General features: G+C 41.3%; 1 protein-coding gene across 1 annotated transcript in view; it reads right to left on the bottom strand.

Annotated features, from left to right (window-relative positions):
• zgc:92140 (uncharacterized protein LOC447854 homolog) overlaps positions 1–23,955 on the bottom strand; it is a 38,293-nt gene extending 14,338 nt beyond the window's left edge. The window contains exons 1-2 of the mRNA XM_034673677.1: positions 23,762–23,955; positions 6,194–6,323 (exon numbers count right to left, since the gene is read on the bottom strand). Of these exons, the coding sequence (XP_034529568.1) occupies positions 6,194–6,284 (91 nt within the window). The 5' untranslated portion in view covers positions 6,285–6,323; positions 23,762–23,955. The remainder of the gene's footprint in view (positions 1–6,193; positions 6,324–23,761) is intronic.
• Positions 23,956–25,377: the final 1,422 nt, after the last annotated feature.

Below are 25,377 nucleotides of genomic sequence, written 5' to 3'. Positions count from 1 at the left end.
CGGGCTTTGAGCCTCCTGGCCAGTGTTCCCACCTGTGTGTCAAGTCAGTCATGTCCTTAAATGGGCAAAACTTGTAATCTTAATATCTTCTGAACTTGCGTTAAAAAATTCAACCCCCCTGCAGTGTGCCGATAGAGAAATGAGCTATTCAGACTGAAGCTGTTGTTTGAACCAGGCTGTAAACATGTTTATTATTGCTGCAAAGATCGTCTTTTTTGAATGGGTGTGTAAGTGGTTTCCGGTGTTTCTGCAGCCAGACGAAATAGACATTCAATGGTTCATCCCATTGGAGCACCTCAATAACCTATGAAACACCCCAAACAATAATGAAATAATCCTTAAATATGCTATACATCAGAAGTCCTTTCTTGACCCATAAAAATGATATACTATACTTAACCCTCATTACTAAACATCTGACCCCTCTGACTATCCAGCAGGATGCACATTAATGTTGAAAATAGTACTCAATTCTGTGTTTGGTATGATGAAGTAGTTAATGGTATGACAGGACTTTTTCCTTGATTTAGCAAAAACTGTCAGAGTATCTGAACAATAAAGTTCCTTAGTGTCTCGTGATGACAGTTTAAATGTTGTGAGCGATGAGAGAGGTTAAAAATTAGTCAAATATCAAGTCAACAGAAAAAGACTTCAGCCCTCGGGAACTGTGTCCTAAAATATCAATATCAATTCAGTCTGGAGACGATGTGAAGATTGAGGTCTGTGCTGCTGTAATGGCAATTTCATTGGTTACAAGATGTTACCATGCAGCCGCTTCATCAGCTTTGACTCTGTGTGCATGCGTTAAATGTTACTTCAAAGGCAAAGCACATAATAACTCTATCTAGCTCTAGACGAGGGAGGGAGTTTTGTGTGCATACTTATTAAGTATGCATGTTTAATGTACAGTATGTACTTGTACACTTGACATTCAGGGAGGGTTATCTGTCTGTACTCTTTCAAATTCCCAACTTCCCCTTGCTCTTTTGCCTAATCCTGGAGCATGTTGGATCCAAACCAAACCCATTATCTAATGAAAGCATCGATATAACTTTGGATAACTCGCCTAACATTGATGTTCTTTTCAAGGCTGCCAAGTACGACAACGGTTAACTTAAGTTAACCAATGAAAAGCTCGACTGGAGCAGCTCAGCAGCCTTGCTGTAGAAGTTATGGTGAATTGCTCTTTTACAATCTGCCATGTGGAAAGCATAGAGATTGAACAAGCAGTCGTCACAATATCATTCTCTCTCTACACACTTTATTTTTGTATTTGCATCATCACTTGAGTTCCCAAACATGAGAGAATACTATGAAATGATGATGCATAAAAAGTCTTCTCAAGGATTTTAAACTGCTCTTTCATCTGTTTGTGAATGTGAGATAGTTCCCCCAAGGACTCTGCAGGCTGATAAAGAAAGCTCAGTTCATTCATTCAGCTCTTCTATCCGGCACTAATTGTTGAGTAATCTTGCTTTCTTCCTAGGAGTAAAAACATACAACGATACAACCTTGGCATTAATTGTCAGAAAATACTTGATCTCCTTCCTCTTTTCCCACAAATTTCACACACAAGTGGCTGACTCTGTAATCAGGACAACTTCAAACCACTCAGCTGCTCCGGCACAAAAATCAGCACAAATCCTTGAACAAACAGTGAAATCTGCACGCCACTGTGTTGTGTATACATGTAAGTATGCAATAATATACACATAGAGTACCACACAGTCACTATCTCAACTCCAATCTGCTCTGACTGTGATGATTGTAGACATCAATAGCATGATGTTGTGGAAAGTGTTGCTATTTTCCCTTGTCGTCCTTCAGTGTTTGTGTAATGGAGCTCAGACTTATCCGGTTATTGTGAGAGAGGGACGGAGGGAGACGGGAGGAGGGGGGGCAGGGGGACGGGGCGGGGGATTGTTAGTGACAGGAGTCTGACAGCGAGGGCAGTAAGGCAAGAATATCTGGGGCACACACACAAAACACACACATAGACGGATTGACTGGCAGACAAATATGTTAGAGGAGGATCAGTGTCTCACTACATACGCTGATCTGCAATTCACAAACATATGTGAGCACACACACACACACACACACACACACACACACACACACACACACACACACACACACACACACACACACACACACACACACACACACACACACACACACACACACACACACACACACACACACACACACACACACACACACACACACACACACACACACACAGTCTACTGGGGGCTTAGTTAGACCGACTAATCTGTTCCGCCTCCATCATGAGAAGTACACCGGATGCAGTGAGTTAGTTTGACCCAAGTTTGAAAGGGCAGTGAGTGTAGAGGAAGAGAATGACTACACAATATGTGAAAATGATTGTATGAAAAGAGGAGATAGAGAGCGAGATGCGATAAGGAAAGAGGGATGAGAAAGGATAAAGATGAGGGAGGCATGAAGAAAGGATGTTATTATCTCTAATCCTCTCTATCGAGGTCACTTTGGTCTTCTACCTCCGCATACACGCACCAGCATACGCACTCAGACTGTAGTCTAGACCAGCCTTCGCCACTTAAGATTCCCTTTAACGCACTGATAGCATGAGCAAGGGATAGGATGGGAGGGAGAGGAGGGAGAGGGAGGAGAGGAGAGGAGAAAGAGAGAGGAGAGGGGATAAAAGGACAAAAGGTTGTGACCTAATGTGCCAGAGAAGAGAGGAAAAGAGCTGGGGAGGAGAAACACTGGGAGATGAAGGCAGGAAGAGAGGGAGGAGGAAAGAGGAGGAGGAGGGAGGGAGGGAAGGGGTATGGAGACCCAAAATAGAGAGACGGCGAGAAAGAGGAAGGGGAGAACGAGGCCTTGAGAAGGGGAAGGGAAGAGACAGAGAAGTTGAAGAGGGAGGGTGAGAGAGAGATAGAAGAGCAGCAGTGTCAAAACACGTCATATCCCTGTCCTCTCTCGAGGAAAAAGCTCCACTCTTCCAATCACTCCCTCCCTCGTCTCCTGGCTTGTTCTGTCGCTCCCTAAAAAGACGAGAATGGGGAGAGCAGACAGAGAAATCCCAGGGAGAGGCAGGCGGGAGGGAGGAGAGAGGAGGTTGGATGAGGTGAACGTGCCAGAGAGAGTAGCCAGGTCGAGCAAGAGCAGCGAGTCAGAAAGAGGGTGAAGGAGAGGGAGTTATAGGGAGAACGGGATGACAGAGATGGAGAGGGAGAGAGTGAGGCCCCCTGTGGATCATCATCTGCCACCTCCATCCGCATGCATGCCGTCATAGCAGAGTGTTGCTCCTAATTCTTAATCGCCGTTAATCCCTCCAGCACTCATCATCTCTCTCTTCCTCTGGCTTTCACTTTTTATTTCTGTCCCACGTTGCATCACACCCAAAGAGAAATTAATAAAGCTAGAGCTACAACGAGCCGTTATACTCATCACTGATTAATTACATGATCAATTCTTTGTATGTCAAAGTAGTCTTTTTTAATCAATCCATCAAACAGTAGAAGCACAAACCCTGCTCTATAACTGAAGAATGACCTACATTACTGTCTGAATAACAGAGGCCTAAAATGTAAGAAATGTCAAAAAATGAGCTTGAAAACTCCCCAAAGACCAAAGTGACATCTTCAAATTCAACTTTTTTTATTCTTAAAATCTGAAAAAATCCACATATTCAGCTTTTAGTCATGTGAAACAGAAAGTGGAAGCAAATAACTGGAGTAAAGGACTGCATCTTGACCTCTGTACCAACTACTAAGAGAGGGCAAAACTGAAAGGACTATAAAAAAGCCATTGACCTTCCATTAGACTGATTAACTTCTGAGACAGTCTAGGTGCTTGACCCTGATATTTATTTATTTATTTATTGATGGCTATTTTTAGTCCAGCTTACTTTTCCTGGGGACATTTTGAACTGTTTTAAGCTGCACTTGTAAGCTGTTTGTTGTTTGTTGTCTGTACGGTTATGAGTTGAGTTTGCACTCATGCTTTTGCGAAAATGAAAGTCCTTTCAGATAGAGAAAGTTCTTTGAAAGACCAAGGAACCAGGGACTGTAAGCTTTAGGAGAGTTAATCAATTATTACAATCATTGTTGATTAAATGTCTCTCATTACGATCCAGTGATTAATCCAGTTGTGTCCAGTCTTTGTGGATCCTGACCTTTGAAAATTGAGTGCTGCTACTTGTGCTCCTCAGATTTGGAAATGGTCTTAGATTTACGTTTCCTCTTTTCAGTTACGTTTCAATCTGAAGCAAAGGGCACTGGTTCCTTTAGTTGGAAGAGCAGACACCCAACATACAACAACTCCAAACATTTGGTGCATGTCGTCCTCACACTCTGATTCCACTCTTCTTGTCTGTGTACATTAAGTATAGAGCCATGCAGTCATATGAATGGTCCTTTAGTTAGAAAAAATACCCCAAAATGTCTGGCAGATACATTTAAAAAGAAATATTTTGAAGGTAATCTGAGGATTTGCAACCATCAGGGTAGTGTTTCACCAATATTGTTTTATTCACAGCCAATGACGACCGTTAGAGCATGTAGGTTGAAGGCTGATATATAATGTCAATATCACCTTGTTGTTATTGTTATTGTTATTGTTGTTATTTAATTGCACTTAATAAAATACAACAATAACATCCATTACCACATGCAAATTACAATCTAAGACACATGTTATCTTAGTCAGTAACATGTTATTGATAATCTTTTAATTCATTAATTAATGAAATAGAAAAATACACTGGGTTATGCTATAGATTTCGAACATGACTGGTAGGGATGTTAAAAGCAATACTAAACTGCATTATTCTATACATCATAACAGGATATATATTAAACCTTAGCCAGTAAATGTTTTAGATTTAAGATTATTATTATCGTTATGTTTTTAGATCAGTTTCGTGAGCGCAGACATCAACCAATTATTTAAAAATACCATTACTGGGGCGCTGGTGGCCTCGCGGTCCCACGTATAGAGGCTACAGTCTTAGTTGCAGAGGTCGCCAGGCCGGTCAACTATTTGCTGCATGTGCTCAACTTCTCTCTACCCCCCACATTTCCTGTCTCTCTTCAGCTGTCCTATCATTAAAGGCAAAAATGCCCAAAAACATAACGTAAAAAAAAATAAAATGCCGTTACTTTGTCCAGTTAAACAGCCCCAACCACTTAATCAGTCTCTCTCTACATCAGGGTACTCTGACAATGAAGTTTTTCACCTGTTGACTTATATTATTAAATTGAGTTTAAAGCTTGTACAGCTGAAGCACTTAGGTCAACTGCAGATGTTAAACTTTCACTTCACTTGACCTCTATAGAGTTGGGCTACTAAGAATAGTGACAAATTCTACCTGCAGAGAGAGAAATAATCCATGTAAGTCAAGCTTCAAAAGCAAAGACTCTCATACTTCATAATGCAGCTTTATAGTGTATTTTATCAAACCCTTCCGCCTTCTTAATCCACTTTCTTTCAAACCACTGTGTTCAGTCTGTCACACAGATTTGCTTTAAGAAATTAAAATCTCTTTACCTAGTCGTTAGATTTATCATCTTGTCAAAATGTAGAAAAATGTCCTTCTTAGTCACAGAAATGATTAAAGATGTATTTCTTTATTGCCAGAGTAAAACTCTGTTTGATGAATAAACTGAACTTCATGCATAAACTATGGACAGACTCATTAACTACACCTGTACAATCTCATCTTGTCATCTTGTGTCTTACTTTCTTTTCCGTTTACTTTCATTCCTCACACTTTCTCTCTTCAGCTCCAAAGACTAGTTGTAGGACTTTAGGAACATCAAGGATTCACAACACTTGAATAAGTGTACACACTGCAGTCTTACTAACTGGTTACTTCCCCTCTCTTTCATGAACTGTCAACACGTATGACTCCTATAAAACTGCAGTGTTGACAGTTATTGTGTAAAAAGGAGAACTTAACACTCTAACAGAGGACGATGAGCCATAATAAAGAGGATATGAAGTGAAGGCAGACGGGGCAGTGGGTCTGCACCGAGCAATTAACTGAGTGAAATGAAGTTTTGATGTTTTTATTGACATCTCTGTGTGTGTGTGTGTGTGTGTGTGTGTGTGTGTGTGTGTGTGTGTGTGTGTGTGTGTGTGTGTGTGTGTGTGTGTGTGTGTGTGTGTGTGTGTGTGTGTGTGTGTGTGTGTGTATCCTTACCGCTGAACAGGTCTCCATTGCTGTAGGCCTTGCCGCGTCCCTCCTCATCGTTGGGCACGGCCGACACCTGCTTGGCCGAGGTGCAGCCCATGGCCTCACACTCTGAAAGCTCTCTTCATTGCACTCTCACCTGCACAAGACAAGAGACAAACATCAATAAACAATCAATACTGTATTCAGAGTACTTTGGATGTCCCTAAATAACCCTCCTGTTCTTCATTACCCCAAACAATCTGGGTCAATCGATGTAAAATGCTCAAAAATCCCTGCTTCTTCCATTACGACAGCAGATCTGCAAATCTATTCAATGCTGCTTTAGCGAAAAGTACCAACACTGAAGAGCGAGGTGTTCCATGCTGCACTTATGTGGTGGAAAATATAAATTTTTCCATCTTTAGGGGCATCTTTGTTTTTTCTTTGAGGCAGAAATCTTTTTTTCTCACAAAGGAGTTCTCTCTCACACCTGGTGTTCTGAGCCACCAATGTAGGTTGAGTGAGTCATTACACATCAGAGGAAAGTAAGTCAAGCACTTATAAGAAAATGTTGCAGATTATGGCATTCATCTCCTGAACATTTCTTTTAATAGTCACTGTCTCTGCGTGGAGAACAAGAGCAGCCGGGGTGGGCCCCGACCATTATAAACAACAAAACATGGTTATTAATAGGGCTGAAAATAAATTATCATTTCTGTTATGGTCAATTAAACTGATGTATTAATACAGTTAATTGTATACTGTCAGTTATCATTTGTTCTTAAATGTCATAACACAAGGATTAATTTGGAAGCTGCCAAAACAACAAAACAAACACAACTGATTCTCATTACGTCTGAAGAGTAATGACAGGGGATTACAGAATTTCTACTTAGATCTGACATCTAAATATTTACCATTTTTATTTCATAAACCACTTGTATGAGACAATTGATATTTTTTTTGGCCACTTTAGCTAGCATATTACATCTCAAGTTGATAAAGCTAACATGTTAGCAAACTACATGTTCATCCAGCTGACACAGATAAATGCCCTTCTGAAAACCCTGATTTCACTTTTTTTACTCTCCTTTGAGCTCTGTTTTGATTTCCTCTGACTCCTGAGGGAAATATCTCACATTTAAGCAGCTAAAGTTAAATGCTTAACAATGTGTAGTACACAGTTTTTAACATTTAAAGTCTTCTCTCTGTGTGATAGTGGGCTGGTAAAATGGGTTTGCAGTTACATTGTTCACTGGGTTTATCAGTGCTTCTCCTTTAAAAAAAACAAACACCTGCCTGCTGATGCTGTAAATTAGTTTCTGAAGTTGCTGGACTGAAATCAAATGAGCTTAACGACGTAAGGACTGAGAACCAAACAAATCTATGAGCTAATATTTGTTTGCTCTGGCAGACAAGTCTAGTCCTCCTGGTTGGAGAGACTTCCAGCAAACCAGGACCTAGTCTGGCCAATCACAACTCTTTTTCTGAACTACAACACTGAAGAGCCCAGCCAAGGACATTTTTTATAAATAATCAAGATGGCGACTGCTGATATAAAACCTCTAATTACCCCATAGCTTCATGCATTAAAAATAGGGTGCATCATATTGTGCCTAAAGCTGCCAAGCTGTCAATTGCTGCTTCTTATGTTTGTTGTACTTATTGATTATGACAGCTAAACACAGGATCACAGAGTCTGTGGCTAAATGATGTCAAACTGATTTACTGAGCGTGGCTTACGTTAGCGTCACCAGCCTTTGGTCCTCTTAACAGGTTAAATCTCGACTTGTCATAGCTGGTTACAGTGGTCGAGTGGTTATGTGCTTGTTTCCTTTTACCCTGGACTGCATTATTACTTTTATGACCGTTTTAACATCATTTTAATTTATTTTATTTTATCTTATCTTCTTCTTTTTAATTATTTTATTTATTTTTCTAGTATTTATTTGATTTTATTTAATTGACTGATTTTATTTAATGGATTTTCTTTCTTTTCTTTTTTAAGTATTTCACACCACATTCCTCTATCTTGTTTCAGTCTTGTATCATTGTATCTATTGCTGTTGTTTTCTGTCTCTGTTCTTTTGTGAAGCACTTTGGGCTGCATGTTTGAATGTATGAAAGGTGCTAAATAAAAATGAGTTGAGTTGGAACAGACACAGCCCACATTCAACTTAATCTTCATTACTTTACAATAAAATACTGCCAAACAACTCTGCACTAGGAAATGCCACCTGTCATCTGTGCTTGTTTACATCGGGGTGGTGGAGCACAAGAGCATTGTGGTAGCTATTACGGGAGCTACAGCCCCTGAGAGTGGTGGCGGGGGACTGGGCTACAGCTTAGACATAACATATGATCGATATTTCCGGACTAAAATAATAGAAATATTGAACATTTGTTTAAGCAACTAGTAATTCTGGTGCTTACTAGCGATGGGGGATGATCTTAAATTGTTTAATAGGACTGGAACTGGAATTATAAGAATTAGGAGGTTTAAGACTTATTCATATTTGTGACTTTGTGAAGCAACGTCACTCTAAAAAAGATGCTAAAAGGTTATTCAAATTGTATTTTCCTCGAGTGAGAGCTGTGGAGGACAAGCAGCAACCTGTTAAAACAATAATGACTGGAGTTGTTTTTTATCGTCTCAAGAGGAAAATTTACAAAATACATTAAAACTTTGTGATGGCCTTTACCAACAATGTCTCTAAATCACACAGCTACCTTTTTACACCATGGGGCTGAAAACAAAAATAACTGATCACACCATTATTATGCATAAAACATGAAAGTAGAATCCTCCTACCCAGAAGAACAAGCGATGTTGCCTTTAAATGTCACCGTCAGTCAATCACAAGCACAATCTGGCACAATATACTATAGATAGTCTCCATGTCACTCACACATGCCATATGCTGTCATTGACAGAGCCCATCTGACTGCACACCACACACACACACACAGCACACGCACACGCACACACAGCCAATGGTTATCAATCAACACAATAGTACTGTGGAGCTGCTACATAATGGAGAGGAGAAGGAGTCTCAGATGAAGAGAGAAAAGAGAGCTGGAGAGGCTTTCTGGAGGCAGAAAATACTGAGAAAGGGAGGAAGGAGGCAGGGGACAAGGGTCAAGTAAGGATGGAAAAGAGTTGGGATAGAGAGAGGCCGGAGAAGAGACAAGTACGGAGCTTCAAAAGAGCACCGCTTCGCTCCTCCTCCCTCCTTCAGTGATCCTCAGACCGTTTGAAGCTGACAGGAGGCCAGTGTTTACACCAGTGTTTAGGCTGGAGCTGACCAGCCTCCATCTCTCTGGACAATACAAAAAGCACCAGGTGTACAGGGTGCAGAGAGGGGGTGGTGGGTGCTGTAGGAGTTAACTGTATGGATGTGACAACAATAGTGTATGATGTTGGGATTTTGTACTTCAACTTCAGAACTACTGGACTTGGACCAACATACTACTCAATAATAATAGATGACATTAATGTTTATACTGAGACCTGGGGACTCAGTTAGATTCCTAAAAAAGGAGTTGAGAGGGCTAAAGGACATACCAACAAAAAGAACATGTCTGTGACTTCAGGTGCGCTGCTTTTCTGGTTTACGTTTTGCTTATCAGTTTAGATAAAGCTACCTTGTTAATATGTCAGCTTGTTTACCAACCTGTCTGATTTTTAAGTGATCACTTCTTTGCTTGTCAGACTTCAGCCAAACACGCAGGATCCTAAATCCCAGAAGAGTGAAGGCTGCTATTGCAGACCATTTTTATATTTTCTATTATTTTTCATATCTGACCACCATCCCTGATCAGTGATGGATGGATGAAAGAGAGAGAGAGAGAGAGAGAGAGAGAGAGAGAGAGAGAGAGAGAGAGAGAGAGAGAGAGAGAGAGAGAGAGAGAGAGAGAGAAAGGAGGAGAGAGAGGAGAGAGAGAGTGAAAGAGAGAGAAAGAGAAGAGAGAGAGAGAGAGGGAGAGAGAGAGAGTCCTTCAGTCTTCCCTGTTAATGATGAATCCAGAATAAGCACTTTACTGACTGATACACTGATACACGCTGGTTGAGAAAACGGTATTCGTTTCACTGAATATGAAAATACGAAAGGAAATGACAATAAAGTGAATCTTGAATCTAATGCACTATCATTCATTATTCATGATTTTAGCATTTAAACATAACATGTTTTAACATAACATATGTAGTTGTTTATATATATAACAGAAGTGGGACCAACACTGTGCACTGAGCCGGGAACTTAACACATGAATATATTTGTAACTGATCTCTGGTAGAAATTATCTAATAAGAGGACTATTGTAACTACTTCTTGACATTTTTGCCATTTCAGCTCGCCATTTTTTAATGGTCTGCCAATGTAAATGCCAATAACACTATATAAGCAATAAACTCAAATCACCTGTGACTGTAAATTAACTTAGCCACCATAATGGTTTTACTCCAGTCCTGTCAGAGAAACGAACCAAGTAATTAACTATGAAACCAAACGATATTAAAAGTGAGAGCGGAAAGAAAGAAAGAAAGAAAGAAAGAAAGAAAGAAAAGTTTTGAATCAACACTACTTAGGTCAAGAACTCTGAACATCAGTAAAGTTGTTTTCTTCTTTTTTTTAAAGGCCACTGCCCAACAATACCACTAACACATTACACATTTAACATTCCTGCTCCACCAGAGGTAGTGGAGGAATGTTAAAAACGTACCTAATAAACTATACCATATAGTACAGCAATTAGAGTACCCAAAGAAGTGTGTGTGTTTGAATGATTCAGTCAGTCATGCTTTAGTTTTCTGCTGAGGATGTGTGAGTGTTGGTGTGTTTATGTTCCGTAGAGGATAAGGGAATCTGAATCTCTCTCAGCTCTCCAGGTAAAAACGACGTTAATCTCTGGCGCCTGAGCTGAGTTTACACATGAATTTCTCACGGGGACTGCAGGTGAGGGGAGGGCTGTTCCCAGAGAGAGAGAGTCACGACGCTCACACGTACACACATGCTTTGGATGTGGAACAGTGTGTTGGTGTCACCTGTGGCCTGCAGCTTGTGTCCCGGTCTAGCGAGCAGCTTATCACCTCGTTCCAGGCAGCCTGGGACACTTCTTATTACAACTGCCGCTCTGGAGCAACTCAATTACGGCTCACAAACACACACACCCACGCACACACACATACACACCTACTGAGACATGCACAGCTGGAAGGTCTTAACGCAGTCTAAGCCACATCGTCTCACTGAGACACCAGCAGAAAAGTTTCAAATTATTAACTCATCCTGCATATCTCACGACAGAGTCGCTTCAATGAGGATGTGTGAGTAAGGAGGGGGGTTGTGCCCGTAAACACTGCCGCAGGGCTGTATGTTACCTGTCAGAGAATCACAGCACAGTGAAGCAGCAAAGAAAAAGACTCAGAGAGCTACAGAGACAGAAAAAGACCTGCGTAAAAGCACCTAAAACCCCCGAGAGAGAGCAGACAGTGGAGTTTCTTTTTACTCTGGGCTCTTAGCGTAGAGCTGGAGTGACTATTAGAACAGCAAAGCATAAAGATCCCCCCCAAACCTCAGAAGAAAGTGAGACATGTGAGCAGCTTTGATAGATTTGAAGTTTCAAAAGGGTCTCCAGTGTGTGGGCAGCATCTGTTAAAAGAGCTTTGATTTGTGTGAATTGAAACATCAAAATGTGAGTAGGAGCCGGCTATAAATAGGCCAAGCAGTCCCGGAGCAATTGTTTTGCGGAGGGATAATGTTAGGCTGTGTGGATCTGAAAGCCAAGCTGCTATTACTTGGCTTATACATATGGGCTACGGCTAGTAGTCAAAGCTAAATACACCTATAAATAAAGAACTGTGAGGCCTGTAATAAGGCTGAGAGAAGGGCTTCAATGACACAACAGTCTGTTGTAATACAAAGAGTGAGGTCAATAAGTCACACTGGGGTGTTTTACAAATACTAGTCATTATCCAACATTTCTTTAAAGCTACAGTCAGAACTTTACTTCATGTTGATTTGGCGCCCCCTGTGGACAAAGTATATCTTATCTATTCCCTGATCTCTTCATGTACACGTGAGCCATGTTTTCAAACAAAAAAATAAAATCCTGCTGTCTTTATCCGTCACATCATTCACTGTTTTTCTGACGCTGACCAGCTGGCAGAAGTGGTTGAAATTTTAATTGAATGTACAGTAATACTTAATAATCAGGGATGGGATTGGTAAATGGCAAAAAAGCAGGAAAATAAACATTGCAGAGTAGGGCACAGTACAATATCCAACATTTCCAATGTTATTAATATTGAAGTGTAAATATATCTGCAGCTTAAGCTCCATTTGTTTGTTAAATGCCAGTATGTAGTTTACTATATGAAATTAGATTCTGAACAGAGCAGTAGAATAATAAGTGGGGTTCTGAGGTAGCATAATCTGGATTCTGGATTTTGGTGATTTCTTCTCCTCTAATTTGTGTCTTTCCATAGTATTCAACTCTTCTCCTCTTGGTGTCTTTCATTTAAAGATGCAACCTCTTTATTTGTGCATCTGCCAACAATTCACACCAAAGAGATGTTAATTCTTCTTAAATCATTGGTTAACTACTCGACAGTTTTAAAGCACGTTTTGCACAGTTTGATTTATAACCTTTGTGTGGTTTTAACAATAAAGTACGTTTTTTCTCATACCGAGCACCCTCTCAGTTTCATGATGTGCAAAACAAACTGTAAAATCCTGTTTAATAACTTTATTTGTGTATTTCAATCATATTGTCATGAGGCAAATCATAGGGAAGCAAACTGGGGAGTTTCCCCCATACCATAATAACTAACAGTTGCCAGCCTGCGTGCAGTCTGCATAGAGAGGAGAGAGAGATGCTCCGCAGCTGCCAACTGTGTTTGCTCCAATCATTAAGAACAAAAGGCTTGAATTATAACTAAACACCAACCAGCATCACCATCCGTGGGAAAAGTCTTGTGAATCAAATTTCCGGTCAGAAAATCCAGAATCTCAGATACAGGCTGGTGTATCTTTCTGCTTCAAATCAATGCCATAGCATACGCCATAGATCCGTATAGCCCTGTACGCAGCAGCTTATGTAGCCTGACACCAGCCCTGTGATTGATCTGCTGGCTAGCTTCATATTTCCTGTATTTACAACATTTACGGAATTGCTACATTCCATTACCTCCAACATTTCCTCTATTTTCTTCTGTGCAGTACTTGCAGTGTGATCAACTGCTGCTCAACATTAATCAGCTCCAAAAATAACAAAAATACGCTCGGATAATATGCTCAAAGTCGCCACAGTTTCATGTGCACAAACCATAGACTGTATAAAATATGGACGTAGTATCCATGACGTCACCCATCTGTTTCTGAAGCGCTGTTTTGAGGCCAATCGACGGAGGCAGCCATATTGCCGCTGTCAAGCGATTGTGACGTAAAGAGGTGGAGTTTGAGCCTCCTAGCCAACAGCTACAGTGTTCCCGCAGGCAGCTGTGCCTCTCATTGGAAGACTAATCTCAATATAATAATAATATTTTTGTTTAATAACCTGGTGCAATTTTTATCGTGCAATAACTTACCTTTTCTATTATCAGATAGAAGTGTACATAGTGTGTATATATCTGTAATAGTTGCCATATTTTATTTTATTCTATTTATTTATTATATTATTTTATTTATTACATTTTAACCCTTGTCATTGCTATTATTATTGTTATATCTTTTAACTATGTTAGTACATTGTTGCATTCCCCTGTCCCGTGTTGTAAGCTGCTGTAACAAAAGAATTTCCCCCAAAGGGGGACAAATAAAGTATATCTTATCTTATCTTATATCTACAAAGTTAACGCTTTAGAAAAAATTCACCCCCCTCACAGTGTGAGCCGATCAAGAAATTACCTATCCAGACTACACTCGTCTTTTATACCAGACTGTAAACGTGTTTATTTCTGCTGTAAAGATTGCCTTTTTTGAATTGGTGTGTATGTGGTTTCCGGTACTTCCGGAGCCAGCTTCAAGTGGATTCTCGATGAACAGTAGCTTTTAGCAATTCCGCATTGGACTCATATTTTTAAACCGATGTTGCTGCTTGGCACAAACAAGCAAAAGAAACATAGCGGGACCAGGAAATTGTGATATGACTGGCATGGAAATATCCCTGCAAGCTAGCGTGGATACTGTGGAGGGACGTGGACATTCAGACACACTTGTATATAGTGCTCTTGACTATGTAGGCCACTAGGCATAGCTACAGCGTGGAGGCAAAGCAGAGGTATAAACCAGGCATAAATCTGGAAGAATCACATCCGTGGATCATATTCCTGATTGCCTAGTTTGCTTCTGTGGCTCATGAAAAGGAATTGGTATTAATTTCAGCGTGTTTCACAACCAGATAAAAACTCCTCACAGTAGCTTTAAAGGCAGCAATTTACTTCCAAAGCATGAGAAATATCAACTCTGCAGCACAGAATGTTTTGTGTGCCTTTTTTGGATTTGGTTCGTTTTGTGTCAGACAAAGCTTTCTTTATTCTTTCTGAATCTTTAAAACAGACAAAAACCTCTTTTTGATTGAACTACTCACAACTCACATACCACTGTGTACTAAAGAATCCTCTGACTCACTGTGATGAAGGAGACTTAAGAAAAAGTTCAGGCAGCAAATGTTTAGCACTTCTTTGCATGTGTTTCCTTTGCAAATAGCTCCATTCTTACACTTTTGTTAGAGGAATCCATCAGAGTTTGCACTGAGATCTACACCGTGAGTCTTTCAGTGGTGCCACATGTTAGCCCACAGTGGGGCGTTGCACAGTGTTGATTTAACCCACAGGACAGCTGCTGTGTGTGCAGCTCTTAGCTCTCCTACTCCTGTAGATGTGGAAGTGTGTCAATGGGACAAGCTTAGCTGGGAAAGTCAGCTAAGACCCTCATATCGACCAAATATCTCTGGCTCCTGCTGTCACACACACAAACACACACATATACACACACAAAATGAGCCGACATGATCTGATAAACATTGCATCGTCTGAAGGGGATAAGAGTTCTTAATACCAACTGGCACACACAACCACCTCAGGATCCTTGCAGCTCTTTCCAAATGCTTAACATTTATCGCACACTCGCCAAAGCAAAGCAAAGTAGTAGCCTAATTTCAGATATAAATACATGTGATGTCAGCCTGCAGGTCTGCCGTCATTTCCAGCTATAGAATTACACCAGATTTGGCAGGGGGTCCTCTTCTAATGTTTTTCCTCTGTGAGCAGACTTAAATACACATCACAAAATTATAAACCTGCAACTCAAAAAGCTCTAACTCTCTTCAATACACATGGAGGCTAAAAAGAAATCATTACAACACGGCAGCAGACCAATACCTTAAAATGAGTACCATTTGGCAAACACACTGGCTTGCCCCTGCCTGCATACCTGGAGGTGGGACGTGACTTACTCTCAGTCAGATGAATAAGCCTCTATTTACAAGTCAGTTTGTCAAAGGTGGAACTCAACAGGACCGTGCAGGGGGATGTGAGCGTACATGCTTGCATAAACACACACAGTACACACAGGGCCGAGCAGTGTGCAGTCAGTGCAAAGGTTTCTCAAACACAGGTTTGTGCCAGAGGCAGAGCCAACGAACCACCGAGCTTGAAAAACTGGCCGAGCACAGTTCTAGGTGGGTGTGTTACAGGTAATCTGTTAGTGGATTGGTTTGATCATCAGGTCCTGTCACAGGGCCGCTGCAGCAGGAGTGGCTGACTGTGATTCAGCTTCCTGGTAAGAAAAAGATTTGAAAGCCTGGGAGGGGAAGTGATGACATCAGCGGCGGTCAAAGCCACAGGGAAACGCTCAGCACACCCACCTGTGACAGAGCAGAGAATCATCCTCATCATCACACAGCACAACTGAGCGCTGAGCCAGGCTCTGCTGGTCTGCACAGATCTGAGATACACTGGAGTGAACTGAGCTCATTAGTATTATCACTGTGCGCTTGTTACAGAGGCACAGGATCTCACATCTTTCTTTAAAGTATCTCAAACTTGATTAGAGGAGTTTATGACTAAACAAGAGTCACGATCATTCAATAAAACATGGAGACACGTGATATCGTGCCGCAGGGGTTACTGTTTTATTTCATAAAACTTTTTATTATGGGGGGTGAGGTGGCCTGCCTGTGGTATAAAACACTGCAATAAAACCATTAAAAAGGGTTGGTTAGCATGATCATATATATAGCACCATATAAATAATATAAGATTTAGTTATCCCTTTAGTATCTCATGTGGTATTCAGAAATCCTTCAACAAAATTCAGAGTGCAAATCAGTAATGACTTCAGGGTTTTATTAGAAATAAGAAATTACCATATTTTTTATTAACACTGAACTTAGACATATCATTTCTATCATGCCATAAAAACTTTGATCACATTCACCACCCTTCTTTTCATCTTTCTCTTATTATTTTAGAGAATATGTCAAAGCCTTCACCTGAAAATCTGTGTTAATATAAGTTTAAATGGATCAGTTTGATGCTTTGGTGTTTTTATATTACTTCAAATTATTGTACTGGAAGAAGTGCAACACAGAAGTACAATGTATGTATTAAATCCTGTAACATAGTCCATCTTCTCTCATGATCTGATGAACACATTAAAGATATATTCTTGACACACATTTGTATCATCTCATTGTAAATATCACCCAAACTTTGTTCAACAACATACATAGAGTACTTGTACTTTCCCCGGTTACCAGCTTTACAATTTTGACTTTATGTTAGCTCTTACAGTAAAAGCGAAAGTCTAAAGGTCGTACCTGAAGTCTGGCGGTGAATCACTGCTGCAGGCTGCAGAGTGTCTCTGCCGCTCTCTGTGACAGAGCAGAGCTTCAGTACAACTGCTGGGCCAACGCGCCATAATATTTACTCTAGCCAGGCAGCAAATGCTGCACCTCTCCTCTTGTCCCAGTTTAAGCACTCCATCAGTCTGACAAGCCTGGGACCCCGAGCCAACACACACTTCAGTGGACGGTTAAGGTTTCTCTGGAGTTTGTGGCGCTTCTTAAAGCTCTCCTCTCCCACTCTTGGAGTGTTCTTGAGTGTGCAGCAGCCCTTAGGTCTTTCTTTTTGTTGTACAAAAGGTGACAAGTGGTTACAGAGTGAGGGATGGGTGTAGAAGCAGAGTGAGGTGGAGGGGGGGTTAAAGGTGGATACAGGGGCTCCTCTGTTCTGTTAGGGGAAAACGTTAGCCTGGTTGTGTGACTGACAACGAGGGATACATTGCACATAGCTGAGGCATGTGCTGGTAAAGAAATCAAAGCAGCTTTAAGACGAGCTGTCACATACATTTAGCTTGAGACGAGGACTATGTTCTCACTGCAGGCACATATGAAGAATGGAGCTGAAATTGAAAAATCTGCATGGTAGAAAGAAAGGAGTGAAACAGAGAGCAGTAGGTGAGAACATAACACCATAGTAACTTAAGGTGCATTTCGAACAAGAGTTCCGGGGTCTTTTAGGCCCCAGAACTACTTTCCCCGGGACTAAAAGGTTCCTGTACCCCCATTGTTGTCGGCGTTTCGACCACGAGCTGAAGTCATGGGTAGATTGTGCAAATTAGGCCAGTGACGTATGGAGAAAAAAAATATATTAAATAATATTTTGAAATCTTAATAAAAACCTAAACTAGTTTGCATTCCCAGGAACTCACTCTGTGTTTCAACAACTGTGTAAACTCCACAAACACTGAAAGTCCCAGGACCTTTGAAAAGTACTACCCCCTAAGCAGGGGCTTTTCAGGGGGGAGATTATGTACCCCTGAACTAAATTTAGACCCTGGTTCCTCCAGGTTAAAGTTCCCGCGGTGGAAAAACGCCTTTAGCCTAGCCTGGTAGGGTGTGGGAGGGGAAATCGATCCTTTATTGGTCCAAGACTTGGGCAGGTAGAACCAATACCATTCAATAACTGATCATTCCACTGAACACAGCTTCCGCCAGAGGATAAAATGTCTCCTCTGAGGCCCATTACCAGCTGGCTTTTTGTAGCACTGGCTTCTGAAGAGCGAGACAGATTCCCTGAAAGAGCAAAGAAGCAAGTGGTAGTCATACCGGCTTCATTGGCTCTGAAAACTACCGCTCTGTTCGCTGCTTCCAGTGTGTGTCTGAGGTAAAAGCAGGTCAGAGCCGGAGGTGATTGGTGGGTGAAGAGCACACGCAAAAGGGTGGAAAGGTTAGCGCAGGAAAACACAACAGAGTCGGAAAGAGAATCTAAGAGTATAGCATCAGGTGGGTCATTAAGTCAGCTTTCAGTTTAGAAGTTAGACTTTTAAAACACACTGATTGCAAACGTCAGTGCCTAACCTTTGAATCGAGATCTTTCTTTTCTTCAGATCTACTCAAGGGTGTATTTTTAGACATGGCAGTTACTGTGGTCTAAAGAAAAACACACTAGTCAGTGCTGGCTGTAGTTCCTCGTGAGTAAAAGGAACACTCCTAATTGCAGTAAACCTATAAAAGGTCTTCTGTATTTATGTTTTTACTATCATCGCTTTTATGTGTTCATGTTTACTCTTTGTGAGTATGTGCTTGTTCATCACATTTACTATCAGACAGCCGCACATGGCTGATGGAGACAACCTACTCCAACACAAGGTCAAGCATGTTTATGCCTTTTCATCCAAATCCATCTGAATTGCAAACAAACTAACCCACGACCAAAAAAATAAAGGAATAACAGCATTAATATTCATTAAAAATTATCACAGCTGAGGAAAATAAATATCAATCTGTGTGTAATTGGCAAGCACAGAGCAGGATAATTGGCAAAGCTGCATCTGATGTCAGTCAGAGTTTGAATGAAACACATTGAGATGCTTTGGTTCCTTCACAGAGGAGCTGCAGGTGAGCCTGTGTTTAATGGCTTCACATAGCTGGTGTGATATAACACACACAATGTGACTCTTTCAGATGCAAACCAGCACTTTTCTATGTGGACCCATCATCCGGCGCAGTGACGCACAGGCCACATCCAGGAAACATTTAATTCAATAGACTCTTCAACAGGTTTTAATCAGCTGTCCGAGAGACGAATGATGCCAACGTGAGGTTATTGTTATTCACAGGCTGGTGACAGCACAGTAACTTTGCTGGTTTGTATGGCTGAAATCACAAGATTCATGTGTCACGATATCTTGTGACGAGTACAGTTATTAAGCTGCCATAGCAATCTGATTTCCCAATGGGATTCATTTAGTACTCTATTTCTATTCATCCTTCCTTCCGTCCTTCCATCCAGCCACCCATCCGTCCATTGCATTCATGATGTCAGAGAAAAAAAACGTTGTTAGTTTTATTTATATCCTGCCCGTAATCTATTAATTTGCCTCAGAGGATATTAGCAATCAATCAAAGACAGAAAATAAATCAGTTTCTATTTCAAGGGACAATTTTTTTCAGCCAACAATGAGAAAGATCTGATCCAATTCCGGAACACGGTCCTGTCTTTGGTCGTAATTGATAAGAAATTGAATCTTTGAGTTTTGGACTAAAAGTCATAAAGAATGAAATGAGCGAATGGGAATCCTAACTGACACAAACGGAGAGTAAGAGGACGTCACCTGTCGATAAACTGGTTTGTTGTCTTGGCCAAACATGGCAGGGAATGTTGACTGTGTGGGAGTATGACACTGTCTCTGAGAAGAATCAGCAATTCTGTGATAGGGGTCGAAAAGTGATCTACCTTGGTCAAATATCATGGCCGATAAATGGTATTTGGCCAATTATCTGTATTAACCATTTTAAATCAATTGATTTAAAAGTGCGCTTCTCTACAGGTGAGTCTTTCCCTTCTGGGTCTGTTTTCATTCACCACTCTGTCTCACTCAAGCGGCAACCTCCGGCCGTGAGAAGTGAAGCCAATGCAAAAGTGTTAAAAACTGCATTTTCTTGAGGCTGGCTGCAGAAACACCGGAAACCACATACACACCCATTCAAAAAAGCTGATCTTTACAGCAGAAATAAACATGTTTACAGCCTGGTACAAAAAACGAGTGTAGTCTGGATAGCTCTTTTCTCTATCTGCACACACTGTATGGGAGGTGAATTTTTTTCTAACGCGACAGTTCAGAAGATATTAGGATTACGAGATTTGCCCATTCAATGACATGACTGACTTGACTGAAAGGCAGGAACACTGTAGCTGTTGGCTAGGAGGCTCAAAGCCCGCCTCTTTACCTCACACTAGCTCGACTGAAGTTGGGTTGAGTTCAGCATTTCCAATATGTCTCCTGCTGACAATTGGCTTCAAAACATCGCTTCAGAAACAGATGGGTGACGTTCCGGATAGTGTGTCCATTCTTTATAAAGTCTATGGTCCCAACAATTTATTCACATTCATCAGAAGATTTGTTTCAACTACAGCACTACATGGCAGTTTTCAACAGCTGTGATAAGGTGTTCATGAAAATGCTACCATCAGCATATCATGAAGAGGTGTTACTGCAAACCTGTTGTCTGCTGCCAGTTGTAGTATTATATGCTAAAAATGATCAAGGACTTTTAAATCACAATAATGATGAGTCATTGACAAAAAAAATCTGAACTGAACATATTTGATTCCTTTTTGTGCTTGTCATGATTTCAGCTGAAGTAACAGACCTAACTCATGAAAAAAACTAAGATGCCAAACTGTGGTACATTCAGAATACAACATAAAGTAGTGAGTTACCTTGGTGTTGGTAAATCAAATTTAAGGTAAGCAGATGCAAAACAGGAATGTGTTGGAAGTTACACCCAACAAATAACACAATGATTTACATTACGGATCAGACAGTACACCTTTCAGAAATAGATAGGTAGAAAGTTGAATGTTTGCTGCTCCTCAGAGGCCCTCTCTTTCAGTTGCCTTTTTATTTGAGTTCAAGGTTTATGACTCCATTTCAGTCCTCCACTTGAATCTAACAGTTTGTCATTATCAAGGAGCAGGTAAGATGAGATCCTATCAGAGGCTATTTCATCCAAGGTGTGGATTGGAAACAGATGCATTCTGCCTGATGGGCGAACAGTGCAGAGATTCACACAGCACTTCAGAGTGAGTGTACAAGTGAGAAATGAGATAAGAAAAGAACTCGAGGGGGGGGGGAACGTTAAGCGAACTCAGCGCCGGACCCTGTCTCCATGTCGCATCCAAACTGGACTATGAACACAAACTGCGCTGTAAACAGTCAGGGACATAGAGACATGCTTCTTTATCGTGGGACAAATACACAAAGCAGGCGAGCAGGCTGCCAACTCCTGCTGACTCAAAAGGACAAGCAGTCAGAAGACCACCAACGTCAGAAACAGCCCACAACTACAGATCTGCACGTCCACTGCAATGCAGGAGGACAAATATAACCACATGTAAAGAAATAGCAAAAGAAAATGATGAAAAGGGCAGCATCATGTTCAGGTTTCATGCTGCAATACTTGCTGCTTGAACTCTGATTATTCAGGTGGACAAAATGATTGGCCAGCTAGCTCCTCAATCAAATTGACACACATACTCACACACCCTTAAAACACGGGGGGGATCATGTTGTGCTGGCTTAGTGCTTTCTGCACGGCAATATAGACTGCCTCATCAAGCCTGACAGCTCTAAGTACTGCCACCCAGAGAACATAACGCACACAGAGTGGATGTTAGATACAGGGAACTCCCTCTCACCCCCTCACACAGACACACACAGACAGACGGATGGAGGAGACATCCTGGTAGCCATGGCAACCCTCCACCTACTCAAGCAGTGACATCACAGGTGTTGCATCAAGGCCCGAAACAGGCGCCAAATGACCGCCTGAACTGGCGGTCAATCAGCTCAGAGGGAGGAAGACACTTTTGTGTTCGTCGTTCTTGTTGTTGCCGAACCAAATGACATATGCAAGCTCACACGCGCACACACACACATTCATAAGCAAGTGAGGGAGGCAGATGGAGGCACAGGGATGAAGATGGACAAATAAATCAAGCTGGGAGGGTGACTTCAACATCCACTCACAGGATTGCTGTTACTTGATGTTAACCTATATAACCCTGATGTAAGCTGCTGGTGACCGGACGCTGTGCTCTGTAATGCTCGGCCACCCAAACCTACTTTCACACCAGGGTGCTGCATAAACACCAAATGGATGTAATGGTCTGGTGTTGTTGATCACATGATGGGGAAATCTACAGTAGCTAATGGCCATATGGCACATTTAAACGCAGCTGCCAGGCAGGCGGAAAGGTAGTTACTGAGTCCCTGTTCATAGTTTCTTAGTGGGGACTTTGGAAATGCACTGAGGCAAAGTTTAAGCAAATGAGCTGCATCTTAATGTGTCTGTATGTCAAATGCAGATTTTGGTTCTTGTGACTTTCCTGATATTGCCCAGCAGCCCCTGTCTTCCTTCAGAAGCTAACAGCTGTCATAAGCACCATGCCTTCAGTACTTTTTAGATGAAAGCCAAGAACTACGGTGGCCCTGAAGTGCAGTTCACAACGGCAAATCAGAAAACACTACAACACTAACCAAACCAAGGATAGACCAGTCCAATCAGCGACTAGTCATGTCCCCCGAGGGTACCTACTTCTTCTGGTTTGGTTAATGTTGTTGTGTTTTCTGAATTGCCATAGTGTTTTGTGAATTGCTGTAGTGTTTTCTGAATTGCTGTTGTCTTTTCTGACTTGCCATTGTGATTTGCACCACTGTAGCATCTTAATGTGTCTGTATATCAAATGCAGATTTTGGTTCTTGTGACTTTCATGATATTACCCAGCAGCCCGTCTTCCTTCAGAGGCTAACAGCTGTCATAAGCACCATGCCTTCAGTAGTTTTTTTAGATGAAAGCCAAAAACCCTTAGGGTCAACAGAAGGCGATGGTTTCCTCCCATCACACTGAGGATATACTGCTGTAGGAGAAGCCCCCGGCCCGGCCACAGAGCTCCATCCAGTCCTCGGTTTAACAGCTGTGTCCAGCTGCGCTACCAGGAGACACTTGGCGCTTTGTTCCCTATAGACTGACTTGTAGGCAGAGGCAAACACTCTCCGTGTGTGCACATAGTTTCATTTCCACAAAGGTGAACGGCCTGTAGTCTTCTTCAGCCTAGGTCCAGTCTTTACTCCTGCTGAGTGTCGCCTCCCCCCCTTACCACCACAGCAAACGGCCTCCCCAGCGGCAGGCAGGCAGGGAGGGAGCAGCGGGACAGGGTGGCAGGAGCCAACCAGGATGTGTGGAAAATTTGAAATGCGCTTAGCCAACGCTGTCCAAGCCGAGCGAGCATATTGACACACTCCAAGCGAGAGAAACGCACACGTCTCATTTGAAGCCCAGTATAAGAAATGCTGAAGCCGAAGCTGTGTTCGCGTTGCAGCAACAACAACAAAACATCGACAGATGCGAAGCCCCGTGTGCAGGAGGAAGGAAAGCGCCGGGTGATCACGGTACTCTCAGGAAACAACAACAAAAGATTGGAGTAAAGACAGACAGAAAGCACACAGGAGCAGAGTTCACACTGGCGGGTTAATGACACCTCTGGGAGGCGATTAATAAGTATTTCACGCTGCTACTTACTCAGATGAACCGGTTCCGCTCGGTCCACTGGAGGGTAGCCGGTCGGTCTTCCGGGCGGGATCTGCAGGAGGAGACTGTAGAGCAGCTCAGACTAGCCTCGAGGACTCAGCGTAAACTGTGGCGTGCGTCATTTCACCAGGATGCCACTGTAGCGCGCAGCAATGCAGCCATCTTGCTGAGGAGTGCCCCACCAACTCAGCAATCTTAACCTGAGCTGTTCATTTATGCTCATTTAAAAACAAAAGGGATCAATTTAAGAAAAGACAGCCTCTAGCATTTACCATTATAACTGAAATGGGAAATTCATCAACAGAACTATTTTTTATTTTTTTTCATAACAATCTTCAAAGTACAATTTTGAGTTAAATGTGGGGGGGGGGGGGGGGGGGGGGGGGGTTTGAGTATTTTCATGCCAGGTTAATTTATATTCATGTTCCACTCTATGTTTTTTTTTAAGCTTTATTTTAATAATTTTTTGTACCACTCTTTCAAAATCAGAAATGTGGTTTACAAGGTAGAGCCATACATTATCCCCAACACATTAAAAAACAAACATATCATGGGAAAATTACCATCATTTAAAATAGGGTATTTAAATACTTTGATTTCCGGTGCAATACCTCAATACATGTGCAATATTGTAAAGCATTCCATAACATATCTTATTATATTCATCTAGTACATGTGCACTCTAGCTTAGGCTAATTTAACTTATTTCATGTCATCAAAAGTACTTCTATACCTTTCTTTGTACAGATAGTATATTTCTTTTTATTTAGAATTTTTGGATTTTTGTTAAAGCTTATACATGTATTGTCCTTGTCCTGTCTTGTTGTGTCCTTACTGTCTTGTTGTTCAGTACCAGTGTTCCATTCACCACGTCAGATTCCTTGTGTGTGCGAGCTCACTTGGCAATAAAGCTTTCTTGAATCTTGAATCTTGAAAAATACACAGAAGCCTTCAAGAAAAAAAACCATATGCATCTCCCCACATTCTCAATGATACCCTTACGTTTTCCATATGATATTAGTGTCTACTTTCATGTCTGTGGGTTGTTCCATGCTTGAGATGCATGTTCAAGAAAAGGTTCCGTCATAAATGGGAGATGTATAAATAGTAGTACATTTGCAGATTCCAATTTTACATGTTAAAAATTAACTCTACCTCGTCCAGCTGACATTTAAATACAGCCATTATGTCAGCATGTTAATTATAATCCAATATATGATGGTAATATTTACTGTAAAGGGCCTTTCCAATTAACTGTGACTCAGTGTTTCTATTTTTACTCAACTGAAAGAAATATGTAGGCTTCTTCCATCTCTGCTTTATTTACTTTTCCTGTAATGCTTTGTCGCTTACTGAGAATTTTCCAATATGATTTCTTCATGTTGACTCAAATAATTTCATGTGGGCATCTGCCTACAGGTAAGTTGTTTGGAAAGTTAGTGATTTGAAAAAACTTAGATTAGCTAGCTAGATAGCTCAGATTTTCTGCTCTTCATTAAAATAAAATGCTTTAACATCCCCTTGAAAATTCACAGACATGCCGCGTTGGATAAGGGCATTTTTAATATCATTTCTAAGTGGTTTAACATTTTCCTTTCTGAAAATAA

This window comes from Notolabrus celidotus, chromosome 2 (genome assembly GCF_009762535.1).
Source record: "Notolabrus celidotus isolate fNotCel1 chromosome 2, fNotCel1.pri, whole genome shotgun sequence".
NCBI lineage: Eukaryota > Metazoa > Chordata > Actinopteri > Labriformes > Labridae > Notolabrus > Notolabrus celidotus.
The sequence above is the reverse complement of the archived record's forward strand: the minus strand, read 5'-3'. Positions and strand labels throughout refer to the sequence as shown.